A 16,154-nucleotide genomic window follows, 5' to 3' on the forward strand; every position below is an offset into this window, starting at 1 on the left:
CCAAAAGTGCTCACCGCTACACTACAGAACCCGGTGGTAATACGGAAGGGCATGAATACGTTTCATGATGGCCCCCAAAATTACTTGAAGTGAGAGTATGCCAAGACCAAAGTCTCCTCAACCCGCGTTCCTCGATGTATGTTTCGAAGCTTTTTCTTTGCCCTCCTTTTCTTATTTTTAGTTTCCTTGCAAGGAGGAACGGCGCGTCGGAGTTATGGCGCTAACTATAGGATCACTTTTGGAGATCGCGACGGGCCCGGCTCTTGCCTCTTCCCTAGCTTCCACCCACCCACCCTCTCCCTCTCCACCGCCCGCCGTCAGCTGAAACCCGCACTCCCGAGACCGGGCGCCGCCCGAGAACCCATATCCCCAGCGACACTCCAATCCCCGAGTCGTGCCTTGTTCGGCGATGGTCTCCCGGTCTCACGAAGGGGGTGAGGGGCAGGCCCGCCCTCTCACCCCTTCCTCCAGGACCCCCGGCACCCCAGTCAAGCCGAGACTGCCACGACTCGCGACGAGTCCGTCCAAACGGGAGGAAAGATCCAAGGAGGACAAAGTGTCCAAGTCGTCGGCCAAGGATGTGGCGGAGCTCAAAGACTACGTATGGATTTTGGGGGGTGGCTTGCCCCTTATATATGGCGGAATGCTGATGATATCTGGTGCCGCAGCAATTGGGCGATTGCCTGGGAAAAGGCGCGTTCGGGTCCGTTTATAGGGCGTTGAATTGGAACACGGGGGAAACCGTTGCTGTGAAGCAAATCAAGCTGACGGATTTGCCCAAGAGCGAGCTGCGTGTGATAATGGTATGCCGTGCACTTGTATGGTCCGGTTATTCGAAGAATGGGACTGATGGTCAAACAGCTGGAGATCGATCTGCTCAAAAACCTGGATGTGAGACACACTATGGACAAACTAGGGGAGCTCGGACTGATTTGTTGTCGCAGCATCCCAACATCGTCAAGTACCATGGATTCGTCAAATCGGCAGAAACCTTAAACATTATTCTAGAGTATGTGCACCTGGGTACTGATATACCTAGGTAGTCCACTATCCCGGATCGACGCAAAGAGCTGACCTTGGACGGCAGGTACTGCGAGAATGGCTCGTTACACTCCATCGCGAAGAACTTCGGCCGCTTCCCGGAAAACTTGGTGGGTCTGTATATGTCCCAGGTTCTCCATGGGCTTTTGTATCTGCACGAGCAGGGTGTCATCCATCGAGATATCAAAGGGGCCAACATCTTGACGACAAAGGAAGGCCTGGTGAAGCTTGCAGACTTTGGCGTGGCAAGTCGTACCACGGGCTTGAGTGAGTCCAGCGTCGTGGGCACGCCTTATTGGATGGCTCCCGAGGTCATTGAGCTCTCGGGTGCGACAACCGCTTCCGATATCTGGAGTTTGGGGTGCACGGTCATCGAACTACTCGAGGGCAAGCCTCCGTACCATAACTTGCAGCCCATGCCGGCGCTCTTCCGCATCGTCAACGATGATCATCCTCCACTTCCGCAGGGTGCCTCACCGGTATGCTCCCTATCGCAGCTGGCTAATCAGATGGGTCTAATTTCATCTAGGCTGTCAAAGACTTCCTCATGCAATGTTTCCAGAAAGATCCGAACCTGCGTGTCTCTGCGAGAAAATTGCTCAAGCACCCATGGATCGTCAACGCACGCAGATCTGATTCGGTTGTCCCCAAGAAATCAACGGAGTATGAAGAGGCCGTGAAAAGTGTCCAGGAATGGAACGAAGCTCTGCGGTCCCCCGGAGCCGGAGTTTCCAAAAAGCCACACAAGCTGGACCACAACGCTGCACCTCTGCCCTCCAACCGGAATGCTTCTTTAGTTGACACATTGCCATCGCCTACTACAAAGCCAACCGCAGGCCGCTTTCGAACCGCCGAGTCGGCAGATGACAATTGGGACGATGACTTTGCCACGGCAATATCCCCCAGTGCATTACACCTTCCCCATCTGCGACCACAGGATAACTTTGGTGGCAAGCTCTCATCAGAAAGGCTCAAGGCTTTTGCCTCGCTTGATGGGTCTGTTCTACGATCCGAGGATAGCTTTGATAGCTTTGACGATACTTCCAAAGGCTCTCTCCAACCGGTCGACGAAGATCCCCTGCAGACCATTCGCCCGTATCCAGCCAAACCAGCCGTTTCTGAGCCTTCAAAATCTCAGAGTCCTTCACGCCGCCAGTCTAACAGAAGCTCGACATCCACCTTGAACAACATTCCGATCCGCACACAAAATCCTGCCCCACCGATGAGACGGACTCGACCCGCATCTCTCTACAAGGAGAACTCTGTCGAGGATTATACTGACCTAATCATGGCAAACGAGGACTCGCTGGACCGCAAGCTGGGTTATTTTCACGTAAGCTACTTCCAAACTGTCTGTAAAAAGAATGTCTAACTGGTGATAGGAATCGGACGAGGACCTTTCCTCTCCAACCCATGACAAGATTGGGTATGATTCATCGCATGATGATCTGGGTGGCCAACACCCACAGCTTCGCAAACAACTCTCCGTCAAGCGTGACCGCTCGACAATAGAGATCCAAAAGTTTGCAGAGAATGAGAACGATGAAGACTTCTCCGATATTCTAGGGACCGACCAGGTGACTCTGGACCAGCCGGAGAGTGATCAAGGCTCTGATAGAAGCACTCTAATGCTGAACTCGAAACTCTCAAACAATTCCTGGCTTGGAGATCAGGATGATGACGATGACCCCTTTGCTCAATTGGAAGAAGGATTCGATGAAATGGATCTGGAAGCCAACATCGCTCGCGACAAATATGCTCGGCTTCGAAACCAAGTGGAGGGTCTTGTGGGCTCTTTGAAAACCTCTCAAGACGAGGAAGTTCTTGCAGAAATCTCAGAGCAACTTCTCACGATTTTCTGTGATCTTCCAGAGACGAAGAACATTATTATCAGCGCCCATGGAATGCTGCCAATCCTGGAAATTCTCGATACGTGTCGACGACGGGACGTTGTCTTCTGTCTTCTGAGGGTTGTCAACGCCATCATCTATAACGACTATGAGATCCAGGAGAATCTCTGTTTCGTCGGAGGAATACCCATTGTCAATGAGTTTGCGTCGAAAAAATATCCTCGGGAGATTCGGTTGGAAGCTGCTGCCTTTGTTCAGCAGATGTATCAGACATCGACCTTGACACTCCAAATGTTCGTCAGTGCTGGTGGTCTGAACGTCTTGGTGGAGTTTCTGGAAGATGACTACGAAGATGAACGCGACCTGGTTTTGATCGGAGTGAATGGGATCTGGAGTGTTTTCGAGCTCCAAGGATCAACTCCCAAGAACGACTTCTGCAGAATTCTATCACGCAACTCTGTTCTCGATCCCTTATCGCTCGTTCTGGGTCGGGCACTTGACGAGGAGGGCGAACTGGCTGAGATCATTGAGGGCCGCATTGCAAACATCTTCTTCATTTTCTCGCAGGCCGAGAATCATGTCAAGGAGATGGTTGCTGAGCGCACGGTCTTGCACAGTAAGCAACAACATCATGTTGCCCTTGCTACATTTTGCTAACAATCTACCTTAGGAGTTCTGAAGGAACTACGCCGCATGACTCCCCTCCACCAGATCACGATGCTCAAGTTTATCAAGAACCTGTCGATGCTCTCCACCACCCTAGAATCCCTCCAAAACTCGAACGCCATTGATGTACTAACCGACCTGCTTCGTTCAACCATGAAACGAACCCATTTCCGTGAAGTCTCCAACCAAATCCTCAACACTATCTACAACATGTGTCGTTTGAACAAGTCTCGACAGGAGGATGCGGCGCTGAATGGAATCGTCCCCTTGCTCCAAAAAATTGTCAAGACAGAACGGCCGCTGAAGGAGTTTGCGTTGCCGATTCTTTGCGACATGGCGCAGTCTGGGAAGGTCGGCCGTCGCGAGCTATGGCGAAACAAGGGCCTTGCCTTTTATATCTCTCTTCTTGCGGATCCGTATTGGCAAGTCACAGCTCTGGATGCCATCTTCACATGGCTCCAAGAAGAGACCGCCAAGGTGGAAGAGCACCTCCTGAGCAACCGCCAGGACAAAACGACATCGTTCACCGACGCTATTGTGCGGTGCCTGACGCTCTCCAAGGCCAACGCATTTGAAAATCTCCTAGAGCCTCTGCAGAAACTGCTTCGCTTGAGTCCTCCCGTGGCAGCTACACTTGCCCGGCCAGACCTCTTCACCAGGCTCGGACAAAAGCTGCACCACAACAAAACCGCAGTGCGACTCAACCTTCTACGAATCATCTCCAGTATCTGCGACTCCAGCGACCACCAAGGAGGTCTCCTTGCGACGTACGGTCTTCTGAACGCAATCCGCGAGCTCGAAAACGACCCAGCCATTCTCGTCAGAGATATGGCCGGCAAGCTCATACAGTCGACCGAGCACAGCGAAGCCTTCGGCGTCATTAACAAGCGCAGACCAACAAGCAGTCGGCGCCAAAGCACTACCACGCCTCCAAATCCCTACCCGGGCTCAACACCCTCAACCCCACAAACAAACCGCACCAGTCAGTCAAGAGGCTACTTTGAAGGCCGCGAGACACCCAGACACCCCCGCAATGCCCTCAGCAGCTCCTCTCTAGCCCTCCGACCCGGCAGCCGGGACGGCAGTGCCTCCGCTCTGGGGTCAGCCGTGAATGGAAATATGCCTCCGCCACGACCGCGGGTCGCCCGCGGCATGTCGAATCGTCTCTCTCACGTTGAAATGCTGCAGGAAGATGACTCTAAGACTCCGAGCTCGCTCAGTCGCCGGCCCTCTGTTATTCCGCGACGCACCCGCCGCCCTACCATCGCTGACTCTGAATGGACTTGACTTCATGCATAAAAGGACCTAATGAATGGTATTCCATGCTGGTGGTGGTCTACCAGGAAATCGGATCGGTGGATTAGGGTTTTGTCTTTTCTTTAACGTCTGTACTTTTTTTGACTATGATGAGCACTGGATGCTGCACAAAGAGTATTGATTACTTGAATAAGACATAATTTTTTTCTTATCATTTCTGGGGTGCATGGGGTCAATTCTGTCAGTCCTATTGGTCACTGCGCAACCAGCCGCCCTCCAGATTGTTCTACCTTCACCAAAACTTGTACTTTTGAATTCTAGCTCACCACGTGAAAAAGGCTCTTTCAGTCCACTTTTTCCCTGGCAGCTACAAGCATGCCATTTTCTGCGGATCGCAACAAGACCGAGCTTAAGCTCGTCGTCGCAGCGCCTCCGGGATGGAAGTTCGCCGCTGGCGACACTATCATCGGCTACTTGGTTCGCCCTGAGCCGATCATCACACCCGAAGCTACAGTTTCGTTAGCACTGATGAGTTCTATGAGGACCCATATCGAAGAAAGTGCCAGCAGGAATGCCAGCAGCAATAGAAACAGAAACAACCACAACTACAACGGCAACAATCACGCCGAATGGCATCTTCTAAATCCCAGACCGATTACTCTCTTCTCCGGACCCTTGCATGTTCCCAAAGGAAGCGACGAGGCGGCTACTTGGCCATTTTCTATTCAGATTCCCACAAAACCTCAAGAATCAGTGAGATCGGGACATCGCCAGGAGTCCAGCTTTATTCCGCTAGATAGGAACCACCCCGCTCACCATATCTTACCTGGCTCCTTCTCCACTGGAGGCGAGAGTAAAGATGGATTCTCTGAGTGCTGTATCGAGTATTATCTCGAAGCGAAATTGCGATATACTCGCGGCAGCGCGTGGCAGAGTTTTACTACGACCCATCCTATCACCATAAGACACCATGTACAGGAGACAAGTCTGCTGTATAGTCTGCAGCAGCAGATAATGAAAAGCAAGATCCGGACTCCGCGGTTGATTCCGGGTATGGAGAGTGCAGGCTTGTCGCTGAAACAGAAGATGCTAAGATTCTTCGGCTCGTCGAGGATACCTGAATTTTCTTGCAAGCTCGAGCTCTCCTTTCCTCGCGCCATCCAACTTGGCGGTCCATTGCCTATTCCGTTGGCACTGAATATCACACCTGTTGATGAGAAAACTAGCGAGTGTATCAGAGGAGTGACGAGACAGGTCCGGGTCGATTGGATCAAGATGATGATCTGCAATAAAAGCGCCGTGCTTGTGCCGAGCAGGTATACAAGCGCCCAGTATGCAAGTACTCACTACCGCGAGGAGTATTCGTCTACTATCAGCCTGAGACTGGAAAGTATTTTTGAAAAGCTTGAGTCTCCGTGCGTGATCTCTACAGGAGAGGATAGCCAACCTATCAATTTCGGACACATGTTCCAGCTTGTTCTTCATCCACACGGTTTGACTTATGGGAAAGAATTGATCCAGCGAGTGCCGCTGATTTATCCTGATTTTACGACTTACGCCGTCAAGCATAGCCATGTGGTGACGTGGATGGTTTGCCTGACTGTGGCGGGAGAGATGCAAACAGTGGAGACCAGTGCAGAGCTGAAATTAGTAGCTGATTCCTGAATTACACAGCGCTCAATACTATTATTCCACCAGATAATCAAAACAAATCCCCCCGTCATGTATAGATTGGAATCACGTGCATGGCCCGATCCCGCGGCCGATTGGCGGCGAAAAGCGAAAAATCTCCAAACATGGCCTGATCCCGAGCCCTGCTCTGCGCTCTGCTCTGCGATCTGTGACATTCTTTTCTCCAGATTTTACATTCGGGATGAGGGCAGCATTTCGGCCGTTGCGGGCATTGGCGCTCGATTCCACGGCCATCGGAGCAGGCGCAGGCTGTTGGTCGACTTCCGGCTTCTCTACTCGCCTGACCTCGAAGAACTCTTTTCTGCGCCAGTCCCCGTTTCTCGGTGCAACCAATTTCTCATCATGGAGACCGCAGCAAATTGCCCGGCATGCGAAACGCTTTTCCACAACTACCTCGCCTCTCTCGGCTCCGGTCAAGACCACGGCTTCGGTGAAGAACTCCACGCCGGAACAACAGACTCGGGGCAAGACAGTCAAGTACCTGGTTATTGTCGGGTTGCTTGGTCTCGGCGCACTGGCCTTATCCGACCAGGCCAGGCATGCCTACCGTGCAGCAGAGAGAAGTGGTCGCGTGGTCGGCACATTGGCCGTGTGTATCAACGAGTAAGTTGGCCCGGCATACTGTCTCGGCCTACAATCACTAATACAAATAAATGGAACAGCTACCGCGTAACCCTCAAGCAAGAAACCTCCACCCCCGAAGAACACGACGACCTAGTGCGCGCATGCCACAAGCGCTGCGCAGAGCGCACCCTGCGCGTACTCGAGAAGAACGGCTCGATCTTCATCAAACTGGGCCAGCACCTCAGCAGCATGGGCTACCTGCTTCCAGTCGAATGGACAACGACCTTCATCCCACTGCAGGACAAATGCCCCGTCTCGTCGATCGAGTCCATCGAGAAGATGTTCGTCGCCGATACTGGCAAGACCATTGACGAGCTGTTTTCTACGTTCGAGGCCGAACCTACCGGCGCCGCTTCCCTGGCTCAGGTGCATATTGCTACGCTCAAGGAAACGGGGCAGAAAGTCGCTGTTAAAGTCCAGCATCCCACGCTGGCGGAATGGGTGCCCTTGGATCTTGCTCTGACGCGGTTCACCTTCTCGATGCTCAAGCGCTTCTTCCCGGAATATGATCTGGAATGGTTGTCGAGGGAAATGGATCTCTCGCTGCCAGTGGAGTTGGATTTCCGCATGGAGGGTGAAAATGCCACCCGCGCGAGCGAATATTTCAAGAAGCACTCCGATGCTCCATTGGTCATTCCCGAAGGTATGCTCAGCTCTTTTTTGGATAGCTTGGGCATGAAAAGACACTAACACAATTCTAGTGATGTGGTCCCAAAAGCGCATCCTAGTCATGGAATTCATCGCCGGCCGACGTCCCGATGACCTCGAGTTCCTCGATGCCAATAACATCGACCGCGATGAAGTCTCCGCCGCACTAGCGCACATTTTCAACGAGATGATCTTCGGTGACGAGGCCCCATTACACTGTGATCCGCATGGCGGCAATATCGCAATCCGCCCCAACCCCAACCGGAAGCACCCGAACTTCGACATCATCTTGTACGACCACGGCCTGTACCGCAACATCGACCGCGAGCTGCGCCGCAACTACGCCAAGTTGTGGCTAGCCGTCATCGATGCGGACGTGCCGCGGATGCGCGAGTATGCGTACAAGGTCGCCGGCGTGACTGACGAACAGTTCCCGCTCTTCGCTAGCGCTATCACCGGTCGTGATTACAGCGTTCTCACCAAGAAGAATGTTGTCTCTTCTCGGACAGCCGGGGAGAAAGAGGATATCTCCGGCGCGTTAAGTGAGGGCATGCTCCAGCAGCTCGTCGACCTTTTGGGCAAAGTGCCACGTATTATTCTTCTAATTCTCAAGACCAACGATCTGAGTATGTATCTCTTCTCTTGCAAGAGTACTGTCAACTAACGCCGACCAGCCCGCAGCCTCGACGAAAACCTGCACACCCGCCAAGGTCCCATGCGCACGTTCCTGATTCTAGCACGGTACGCAACACGCACTGTGTTCGAGGAGCAGATGGAGTCCATCCAGGAGTCCGGCGGCGTGCTGCATGTCTTCAACTTCTTCCGGTTCCTGCACGCCTGGGCTGGATTCCTGCGCGTTGAGCTGAAGCTCTCTGTTTATGAGACCCTGCTGGCACTGAAGAGCCGCTTCGGCCTGAGCAGCTAATACCTTTCTTTCTGTCTGCCTCTGTTTGTATTTTCTTGTCTCCCTCGTACATATATTCCCCCCTTCCCTCTCTTCCTTTCCTTGTGTTCATTTTCATGATTTCAAAAGGGCACGGATTGTCTTGGGTCTATCTGTGCATCAGCGATGGCGTTTTCAACCGTGTTTGTTTTCTTTCTCTGCGCTAGATTTTCTTTCTGTTCTGCCTTTGGAACACCCAGCTGCCTCGGCGGTGATGGTTTTGTATAGATAGATAGACTGCAGTTAGACTTGAACAGAATAATAGATGACTGTATTGACTGATTCTTGCAAGATCAGAATTGCCTACACTACAGGACAAACAAAGGATCAGTGTTGATCGTTTCATTAGGAAACTATCGCCGGCGCCTTCACTTTTCCGAGAATGGTGAATGTGAGTTGTGAGTTGATATCCCAGTCCCAGGCGCCCGTCAGAAAAAAAAAGGAAAACAATTCTTGGAACACACCAGAACAAAGGAAAACATAATCTGTACACTAAACAAATTGGCTAATTTGTTTGAACGCTCATCCTCCGCGAAGCACTGCAAAGTCTTTGAGTGCAACGCGATGATAGCCTCAAGGCGATCAATAATATCATGCCTTACTCTGCTCGACCACCACAGTTTTCCCAGCGAAAGGCAGCACTTCGTCAAAAAAAATAAATGAATGTCGCTTGCTGAAAAATTTCCCGTATCACTTTTCCTCCACCGAATCAACCGATAAAGACCAAGTTATACAGCAGCAGCTGGATTTTGCTCAATTTCAACCTTCATATCGGGGATAGCACCGCCCGTACCCGACAGGTCAGTGGTACGGGCGTTGGGGTTCTTGAGGTAGTAATCGGAGATGGCGGACTTGATGGCGTCCTCGGCGAGCATGGAACAGTGTACTTGAAAAAGAGATGTCAGCAAGATGTATACTACAACAATCATGAATAGAGAAAGACATACGCTTGACAGGAGGCAAGCAGAGCTCCTTGGCGACATCGGTGTTCTTGATCTTCCCGGCCTCTTCAAGAGTCATGCCGCGAACAAGTTCGGTGAGGTAGCTTGACGAGGCGATGGCGCTGCCGCAGCCAAAAGTCTTGAAGACGACATCGTCAATCGTGTTGGAGTCCTTGTTGACACGAATCTGAAGCTTCATGACATCACCGCAGGCGGGGGCGCCGACGAGGCCGGTCTGGACAGAGACGAGATGTTAGTTTTGATTCATTGTGACCAACAACCAGATCCCGGAAATTTCACGATAGGCTACATACCCCGACATCCTGATCGGTCTTCTTCATGGACCCCACATTCCGGGGGTTGTTGTAGTGATCGAGCACCTTCTCATGGTATCCTCTCCGCTGCTGGCGGGGAGCAGGGCCGGCAGCACGCGGCTGGGACAGGGTGGGCTGGACGCTCTGCAGGCCCGAGAGGGGTGCGAGAGTGGTGCGCGGCGCCACGGAGGCGACGCGGGGTGTGATGGAAATTAGACGTTTGAACATGGTGATGGATAGAATCGATGATGGGATGGTATGAAGAAGATCAGATACGGGAGGGAGAAGAGGCAAAAGACATGATGAATTAATGGATGGGCTGTCCGGGCTTAGGTCAGCGCGCTAGCCTGATGGGGAAGTCATTTGCCTCCGGCTTCGGAGAAGCTGACTCATGATCTTTTGACGCTGTGTTGCGTAGAATAATACAAAGATATTATTTGTTTTACCTAGTGGAGAAGGGCCACTGTTCTTATGGTGGTGATATCACAGCGAAAGATCTCGGTGGCGACACTACTCGTGGGCCATGCCTGCGCGAGTTTCCCGATTTCCCGCGGGCCAATGGAGTGTCCGCTGATTTCAATGATTGTGGAGTGATAGACGGTGGGCCATGTAAATCCAGATAGGTTGACACGTTATTACTGTCGTCATTCTCAATGTTGCAAGAGCACGAAAATTCGACGAGGTTCTGTAGACAACGGATTGTAGTAGCGACCGACTGGTGGTATCTATACCCGAATCGGGGCATTGGTTCCTGACAAGTCGGAAATCAAATGGTCCATACACCAAATACCGTACTTTGTAGTAGTTAAAACCGAAAATGATACGTATGTACAATAATATATGACCGCCCAGCCCGGGCCAGGCATATACAGCATAAGCGTAAAAGCCCGGACGATGATTTAAATCCACCTATCTACCCACCCAAAGACTGGCAAATCGACGCCGTTTCGAGCAGACAGAATTGCGGAACGTTGCCCTTTGGATATCTCTGCGATTCGCTTTCAATTTCCACTAATGTGCGTACTGATTTGAAAATGCTTGGGTTGTAGACGAAATAAACAAAAGGTAGCCGCGTAGATACGCAACATTCTATGCTAAATCTTGCCTGAGGCATCAACATCTGGGATCTTCCGATGATTTGTGTCATTTTGCTTGTCTCTGCCATATATAACTCTCACTGTTATACAATGCCTCAACAAACCACACCAAATCCAAAGAAACTAGGCAGGACAACTGGGGTAAGTGAATCATTCCCTTATCTATCAAGTAAACTGCCCCAAATCCCCAACTACAAATGCCAATCCATCCATCAATCCACCCATCCATCCATCCATCCATATCCCTCTCGACCCTCTATACTACAGCACATATGCCTAATCCCACAATCCCCAAATCCCACTTCTTAAAAACAAAACACGGAAACTATTTGAATACTCACCACTCACACAACAAAGTCCCTCAACGCCCCTATCGCAGCTTTCACCATGGCCATCCTCCTCTGCTCCTACTGCATCAGTTCCATCCGAAGTGCCCGGCGCGAGGCCCAGACGCAGAATTTGTCAGTGTTGCCCTCTCAGTCACAACAGGCGCCTTCGGGCCGGTCCGGGAAAGAGCAGTCGTGGGTTCAGCGGGCTCTGGAGGAGAGTCGGGCAGGGAAGGGGGACGAGGGGAAGGGGCCGAAGTAATTAACGGTATTTGTGTGGTTTTTATTATTGGGCACTGTACAATTATTATTTTTCTATTTGATTGCATTTCACTGGTTTTGATGTATATCATTTTAAGGTGCATGCGTCAGGATGTTTTGTTTAAGGGGATTGAACATTATATTAGGAACTACCATGCATAGCTACGCTGCAAGGAACAAAAGAGACAGAAGAAGATCAATGCTAACATTCATAGAGAACTAATTTATAGAATTCCCAGATAGAAAAGGGAAAGAAACTTCCATCTTCATTCATTATCAATCAGAATTTTCAGTGTATGAATGATCATGTCCAGGCGTCCAAGTGTGGGACAGCCTAGAAGTCAATATTCAAAGAAAGGAATCATCATATAGATAACGAAGGAGGATGAAAGTAGTCTAGAGCTAGTCGTGCAGTTCAGGAGGAGAAAGGGGGATGGATGACGGAAGGCTAGGTAGATGTAGTCAGTAGCAGTCAATGCTCACCCCTAGACTGGCGCACATTAGGCCAGTCAGTCACAGGATTGTAGCATAATATTAGAAGGAGGGCGAAAGAGCATTTTGTTGAGATGTGTGGAATCATCACGATGCAGTCAATGCCAGATCAGAAAATTCAATCTGGGATTCTTGCCACATTTTGCATGTCAAGGCTGGTGGTACCCATAAGAAGGAAACACCAGTACGAGCCAACAATAGGGTCTGAACTTTTCATGAAAACTGAAAGTGGTTGCAAAAATGGTTGAGTGTTGTTGGGTGCCAGAGAGAAAAGAGAAAGACCAAGCGAAGAAAAGAAAATCAAATGGGAAAATCAATCACGTGATTATTCACCCTTCGTGGGTCCGAACTAATATAACTCCTAGCAACATGCGTCGTCTTACAAGATATGGAGCGAGTTAAAAAGGAAAAAATGAACAGGACAAGCCATTAATATTGACGGCAGGTGGAATATGGTATGTATGTACACTTGACATGCAAAAACCATGCGCGGATGTTAGATACGGTAGATACTTGACACAAAAGAAAAGGGTAAAGAGGAAAAAGAGACGCTCATAAAAAGGGCACGGGGATTTGGTTAGGTGAGAGGGGCAGAAACTGACAAGAAGCAGCCAGATCTGAGTGCAAGTAAGTAACTGACTGGGTCAGGTCGGGGAATCTTCACATGTCAAGGCTGGAGGTGTGAACAGGAACTGCCATCTATGCCGAAAGTAAAAGCAGAGAAGAAAACGATCTTTTGTGAATGCAGAGAGGCAAGGCAAGCGCTTGGGGAAAAAGCCATCCGAAACTGATTGCAGGCAACTGATCCACTCGCTGCCCATTGTTCTATGCACATTTGTGGAAAGATCCGGGTTGACAGGCCGGTCCGAGGTTGATGGGAGGTTGATGGGAGGTTGATGGGAGGTTGATGGGAGGTTGATGGGAGATTGATGGGAGGGTGTCGAGGAGTAGAGAATAATATTTGAGGTGTCAAGGTTAGTTGAAAGAGACGTGGCCAGATTAGCCTTGGAGGGAGGCGGTGTTAAATCATGCCAGATGCTTCGGCAGACTTCGCCTCTTCCAGCCGCAGCTTCATCTGGCCCTCATGCTGGAAGCTGTGAATGACTTTGCGCAGGTACTCGTAGGTGAGCATCGTTGTCATAGCAGCCGGGACAGCCCGGAACAGGTTGGTGCCGATCCCGGAGTAGAATGCGCGCCAGCCCTCCTCGTGCAAGATGGTCTGGCACGTGCGGACGACACCGCTGTAGCGAGGGCGGTTGCGCATGCCGTCCGAAGACGAGGCCAAGGACCCCGGAAGACGGTTGCGGTCATGCGGGTGTTGCAGGCCTCCTCGGAACGCAATCTCCTCCGGTGATGTCGCAGGAGAGGTGCGCTGCTGTGTCTGGAGTCGGGTTCGCAGAACCTCATGGGGATACGTGATGGTGCTGGCGCAGATCTTGCTTAGGAATGTAGCGAATGAAATGCCGATCCAGTGGGAACTGCCTGTATCTGGGTGCTCGCCGATTCCATAGCCGGTGAAAGCCATCTTCAAATACTCGTAAAGAGGAAATTGGATAGCCACGTGAGTCAACCCCAGGAGAGCGGGTGTCAAGCCAGAGTAGAACGAACGAAAGCCTTCAATCTGGTACATCTTGCGGGCAGCGTCCCAGGTATTTTGATATTGCCATGGCGCACGCAGGCCCTCGTTGCTCTTCTTGAGACTCTGCGACATGAGACGGGTCTTGATGACCCAGATGGGGTTCGTCACGATGGTTGAGCATGCGCCAGCTGTGATTGATGCATAGCCTCGGGATAGCCACCAGCTTCCTGATAAGGGTCAGTATAGGCTCCACATAGAATAGAATACGAACATACCTGTCTGATCATAGAAATATTCGCGAGACCGGTCATAGACGGCCAGGTAGACAGCCCAGGTCGGAAGATAGCCCAGCAGCATAGGGCCGAGACCCTGGTACAGACCACGAATTCCATCTTCCCGCCAGATTATCCGTCCCGTACCCAGCATCCCCCGGTACAATGTCTTGGCTTCAACTTGCGCCCCCCGTCGGGCAAAGCCACCCTGGGCCTGCAACTTGGTCTTGATCACATCCAGAGGACAAGTCACAATCCCAGAAGCCACACCAGCGCTTGCTCCACAGACCGGAGCAATGTAGAAGTTGGGAATGCGAGTGGAGAGAATTTCAAGGCGAGTCATGAAGGAAGAGGAGGACGGGGCATCGACATCGGCAGCCGGCATGTGAGGCGTGGGCGAGACAGCATTGTTTCCCGTCTGAGGCGAAGCAGCTGGGGAGCTGCTGGCAGCTGCCGGGGCACCTCTGCCCTCAGAATGCATCTTGGGGGCCAGCGCTCACAGGGCTTAGTCTGTCCGATATCACCGATGGTTCCGGGGTCGGAGCATAGCGGTCTGCTCGATCCGGAACCCAGAAAATAGAGTAAGGTTAGGAGTCACAGTGAAGGACTGCAAAAAAGAGTGCCGCCGGATAGGAAGTGTTGTGAGCAGGGATTTTAAGAGGAAGCCGATGGTTGCCGAAGCGGTGCGGTGTGCTTCTTTAGGATGCTGTGATCCTGGGCGGGGTTTCGCTCGCACAGCTCCCCTAGTTGGGGTAGAGAATCAGATCAGGGCTTCGGGGTCAACACAGCCCATCTCGGTGTGAGCACAGGGAACCCCAAAGAGAAAGTTGAAGAGACACCGGTTGAGTTGGTGAGGTGGAGTTCTCCGGGCATTCCTTCCCTCTCTTGTTTCTCCCCACTGCCTGCCTCGCCCGGTCACGTGGTTCCTCCCGCTTCCGGTCTAGTGGCCAGCTCCCGTTTTGCACAACCTCGCAACATCGGGTCATCTCGCGTTCGTTCACGATTATCAGCCCTCCCTGAACCCTGTGCTCATCCACGCCAATTGGCTTTCCTGGCATCCATCATGTCCGCCCCGTCCCTCACCAACTTCATTGTCAAGCGCCCATGGCTCCAGCGCTGGATGATGCCGCTGTCCCAGTGGTACGCCGACGCTGCCGGCTACAGGAGACTCGGCCTCAAGTACGACTCCCAACCCCTCAACCCACTCCCATTCATACAAAGACTGGGGGGCATGTGTTCAATGGCAGGCCATGGTCACTTTCCGTCGTGGTCGCAGCTGTGTCACTTCTGTCCCCGGGTCCTGTCGGATCCTGTCTGCGAATCTCCCTCGAAAACCCACGATGACTGACTGTCGCCAGGTACGATGACTTGATCCCCGAGGAGACCCCCGTTGTCCAGACCGCCATCAAGCGCCTGCCTCCCAAGGAGGCCTACGACCGTGTCTTCCGTATCCGCCGCGCTTTCCAGGTTCGTCTCGCCTCGTCCTCGCTGAACTGAAATCTGCGCTCAGGACCTAACCAACGATTCAATCGCAGTGCTCCATCTCCCATACCCTCCTCCCCCCAACGAGCAGACCAAGCCTGAGGAGGTGAGTTGATTTTCCGCCCTCGCCGCATGGATCCCTATATTGGCCAATCCGGTTTCACGGATTTGTCACTTCGTGCGGAATCGGTCTGATCAAGCATAAAACTAATAATTCATAAACAGGATGTTGAGTACCTGAGCCCGATCATCCGCGAGATCGAGAAGGAGGCGAAGGAGCGCGAGGACCTGGACACCCTTGTTGTTCGCCGATAAATCGGTGCAGTCTGCTGGAATGCGAGACTCGACATATGAAAACCATCAACGGTGGCAGATGCGTTCTGCGTGACATAGACATTGGATTTCTTTTGTTCTGCGATACTGAGGGGGTGATTATGACCTGTGTGTACGGATAGTGTACAAATCGATTTCTTCGTCCCACCTCCTGGTTCTTCTGGTCGTATAGTCCTATTATTGCGATAAACCAGCCATCCGGCCTTCATGATGGCCACATGAACCTATTCTTCAGGAATATACTCTTTGGTCGTATACTTTAGAATAATTTACTACAGCCTTCAGTCCAACATCTATCTCACCAATCATACCAGAACGGTCCATTCAAGTCGTGAG

The 16,154-nt window shown here is 51.7% G+C and overlaps 7 protein-coding genes across 7 annotated transcripts; 5 read left to right on the top strand and 2 right to left on the bottom strand.

The window, feature by feature from the left end:
- Positions 1-409: 409 nt before the first annotated feature.
- On the top strand, positions 410-4,844 carry N7510_007025 (serine/threonine-protein kinase; the record flags this gene model as incomplete). Its single annotated transcript, XM_056978950.1, has 8 exons — positions 410-601; positions 669-803; positions 862-891; positions 945-1,009; positions 1,088-1,520; positions 1,571-2,374; positions 2,424-3,507; positions 3,562-4,844. The coding sequence occupies 8 exons, from the start codon at positions 410-412 to the stop codon at positions 4,842-4,844; spliced, it is 4,026 nt and encodes a 1,341-aa protein (XP_056831993.1).
- A 345-nt stretch (positions 4,845-5,189) lies between these two features.
- N7510_007026 (uncharacterized protein) lies at positions 5,190-6,479 on the top strand (the record flags this gene model as incomplete). Its single annotated transcript, XM_056978951.1, has 1 exon — positions 5,190-6,479. One exon carries the CDS (start codon positions 5,190-5,192, stop codon positions 6,477-6,479), a length of 1,290 nt encoding a protein of 429 aa, XP_056831994.1.
- Positions 6,480-6,687: 208 nt separating this feature from the next.
- Positions 6,688-8,703, top strand: N7510_007027 (ABC1 kinase family protein; the record flags this gene model as incomplete). Its single annotated transcript, XM_056978952.1, has 4 exons — positions 6,688-7,109; positions 7,169-7,773; positions 7,832-8,404; positions 8,453-8,703. 4 exons carry the CDS (start codon positions 6,688-6,690, stop codon positions 8,701-8,703), a joined length of 1,851 nt encoding a protein of 616 aa, XP_056831995.1.
- Positions 8,704-9,449: 746 nt separating this feature from the next.
- On the bottom strand, positions 9,450-10,204 carry N7510_007028 (iron-sulfur cluster assembly scaffold protein; the record flags this gene model as incomplete). The annotated part of the gene is made up of 3 exons (XM_056978953.1): positions 9,450-9,607; positions 9,669-9,897; positions 9,977-10,204. The coding sequence occupies 3 exons, from the start codon at positions 10,202-10,204 to the stop codon at positions 9,450-9,452; spliced, it is 615 nt and encodes a 204-aa protein (XP_056831996.1).
- Positions 10,205-11,460: 1,256 nt separating this feature from the next.
- On the top strand, positions 11,461-11,661 carry N7510_007029 (uncharacterized protein; the record flags this gene model as incomplete). Its single annotated transcript, XM_056978954.1, has 1 exon — positions 11,461-11,661. One exon carries the CDS (start codon positions 11,461-11,463, stop codon positions 11,659-11,661), a length of 201 nt encoding a protein of 66 aa, XP_056831997.1.
- Positions 11,662-13,173: 1,512 nt separating this feature from the next.
- On the bottom strand, positions 13,174-14,484 carry N7510_007030 (uncharacterized protein; the record flags this gene model as incomplete). Its single annotated transcript, XM_056978955.1, has 2 exons — positions 13,174-13,958; positions 14,007-14,484. 2 exons carry the CDS (start codon positions 14,482-14,484, stop codon positions 13,174-13,176), a joined length of 1,263 nt encoding a protein of 420 aa, XP_056831998.1.
- A 582-nt stretch (positions 14,485-15,066) lies between these two features.
- Positions 15,067-15,800, top strand: N7510_007031 (ubiquinol--cytochrome-c reductase subunit 7; the record flags this gene model as incomplete). The annotated part of the gene is made up of 4 exons (XM_056978956.1): positions 15,067-15,182; positions 15,362-15,470; positions 15,514-15,591; positions 15,711-15,800. The coding sequence occupies 4 exons, from the start codon at positions 15,067-15,069 to the stop codon at positions 15,798-15,800; spliced, it is 393 nt and encodes a 130-aa protein (XP_056831999.1).
- Between the last annotated feature and the right edge of the window lie 354 nt (positions 15,801-16,154).

The sequence above is a fragment of the Penicillium lagena genome (genome assembly GCF_028827675.1).
Source record: "Penicillium lagena strain IBT 129212 chromosome Unknown utg000005l_segment0_segment0, whole genome shotgun sequence".
In the NCBI taxonomy this organism is placed as follows: domain Eukaryota; kingdom Fungi; phylum Ascomycota; class Eurotiomycetes; order Eurotiales; family Aspergillaceae; genus Penicillium; species Penicillium lagena.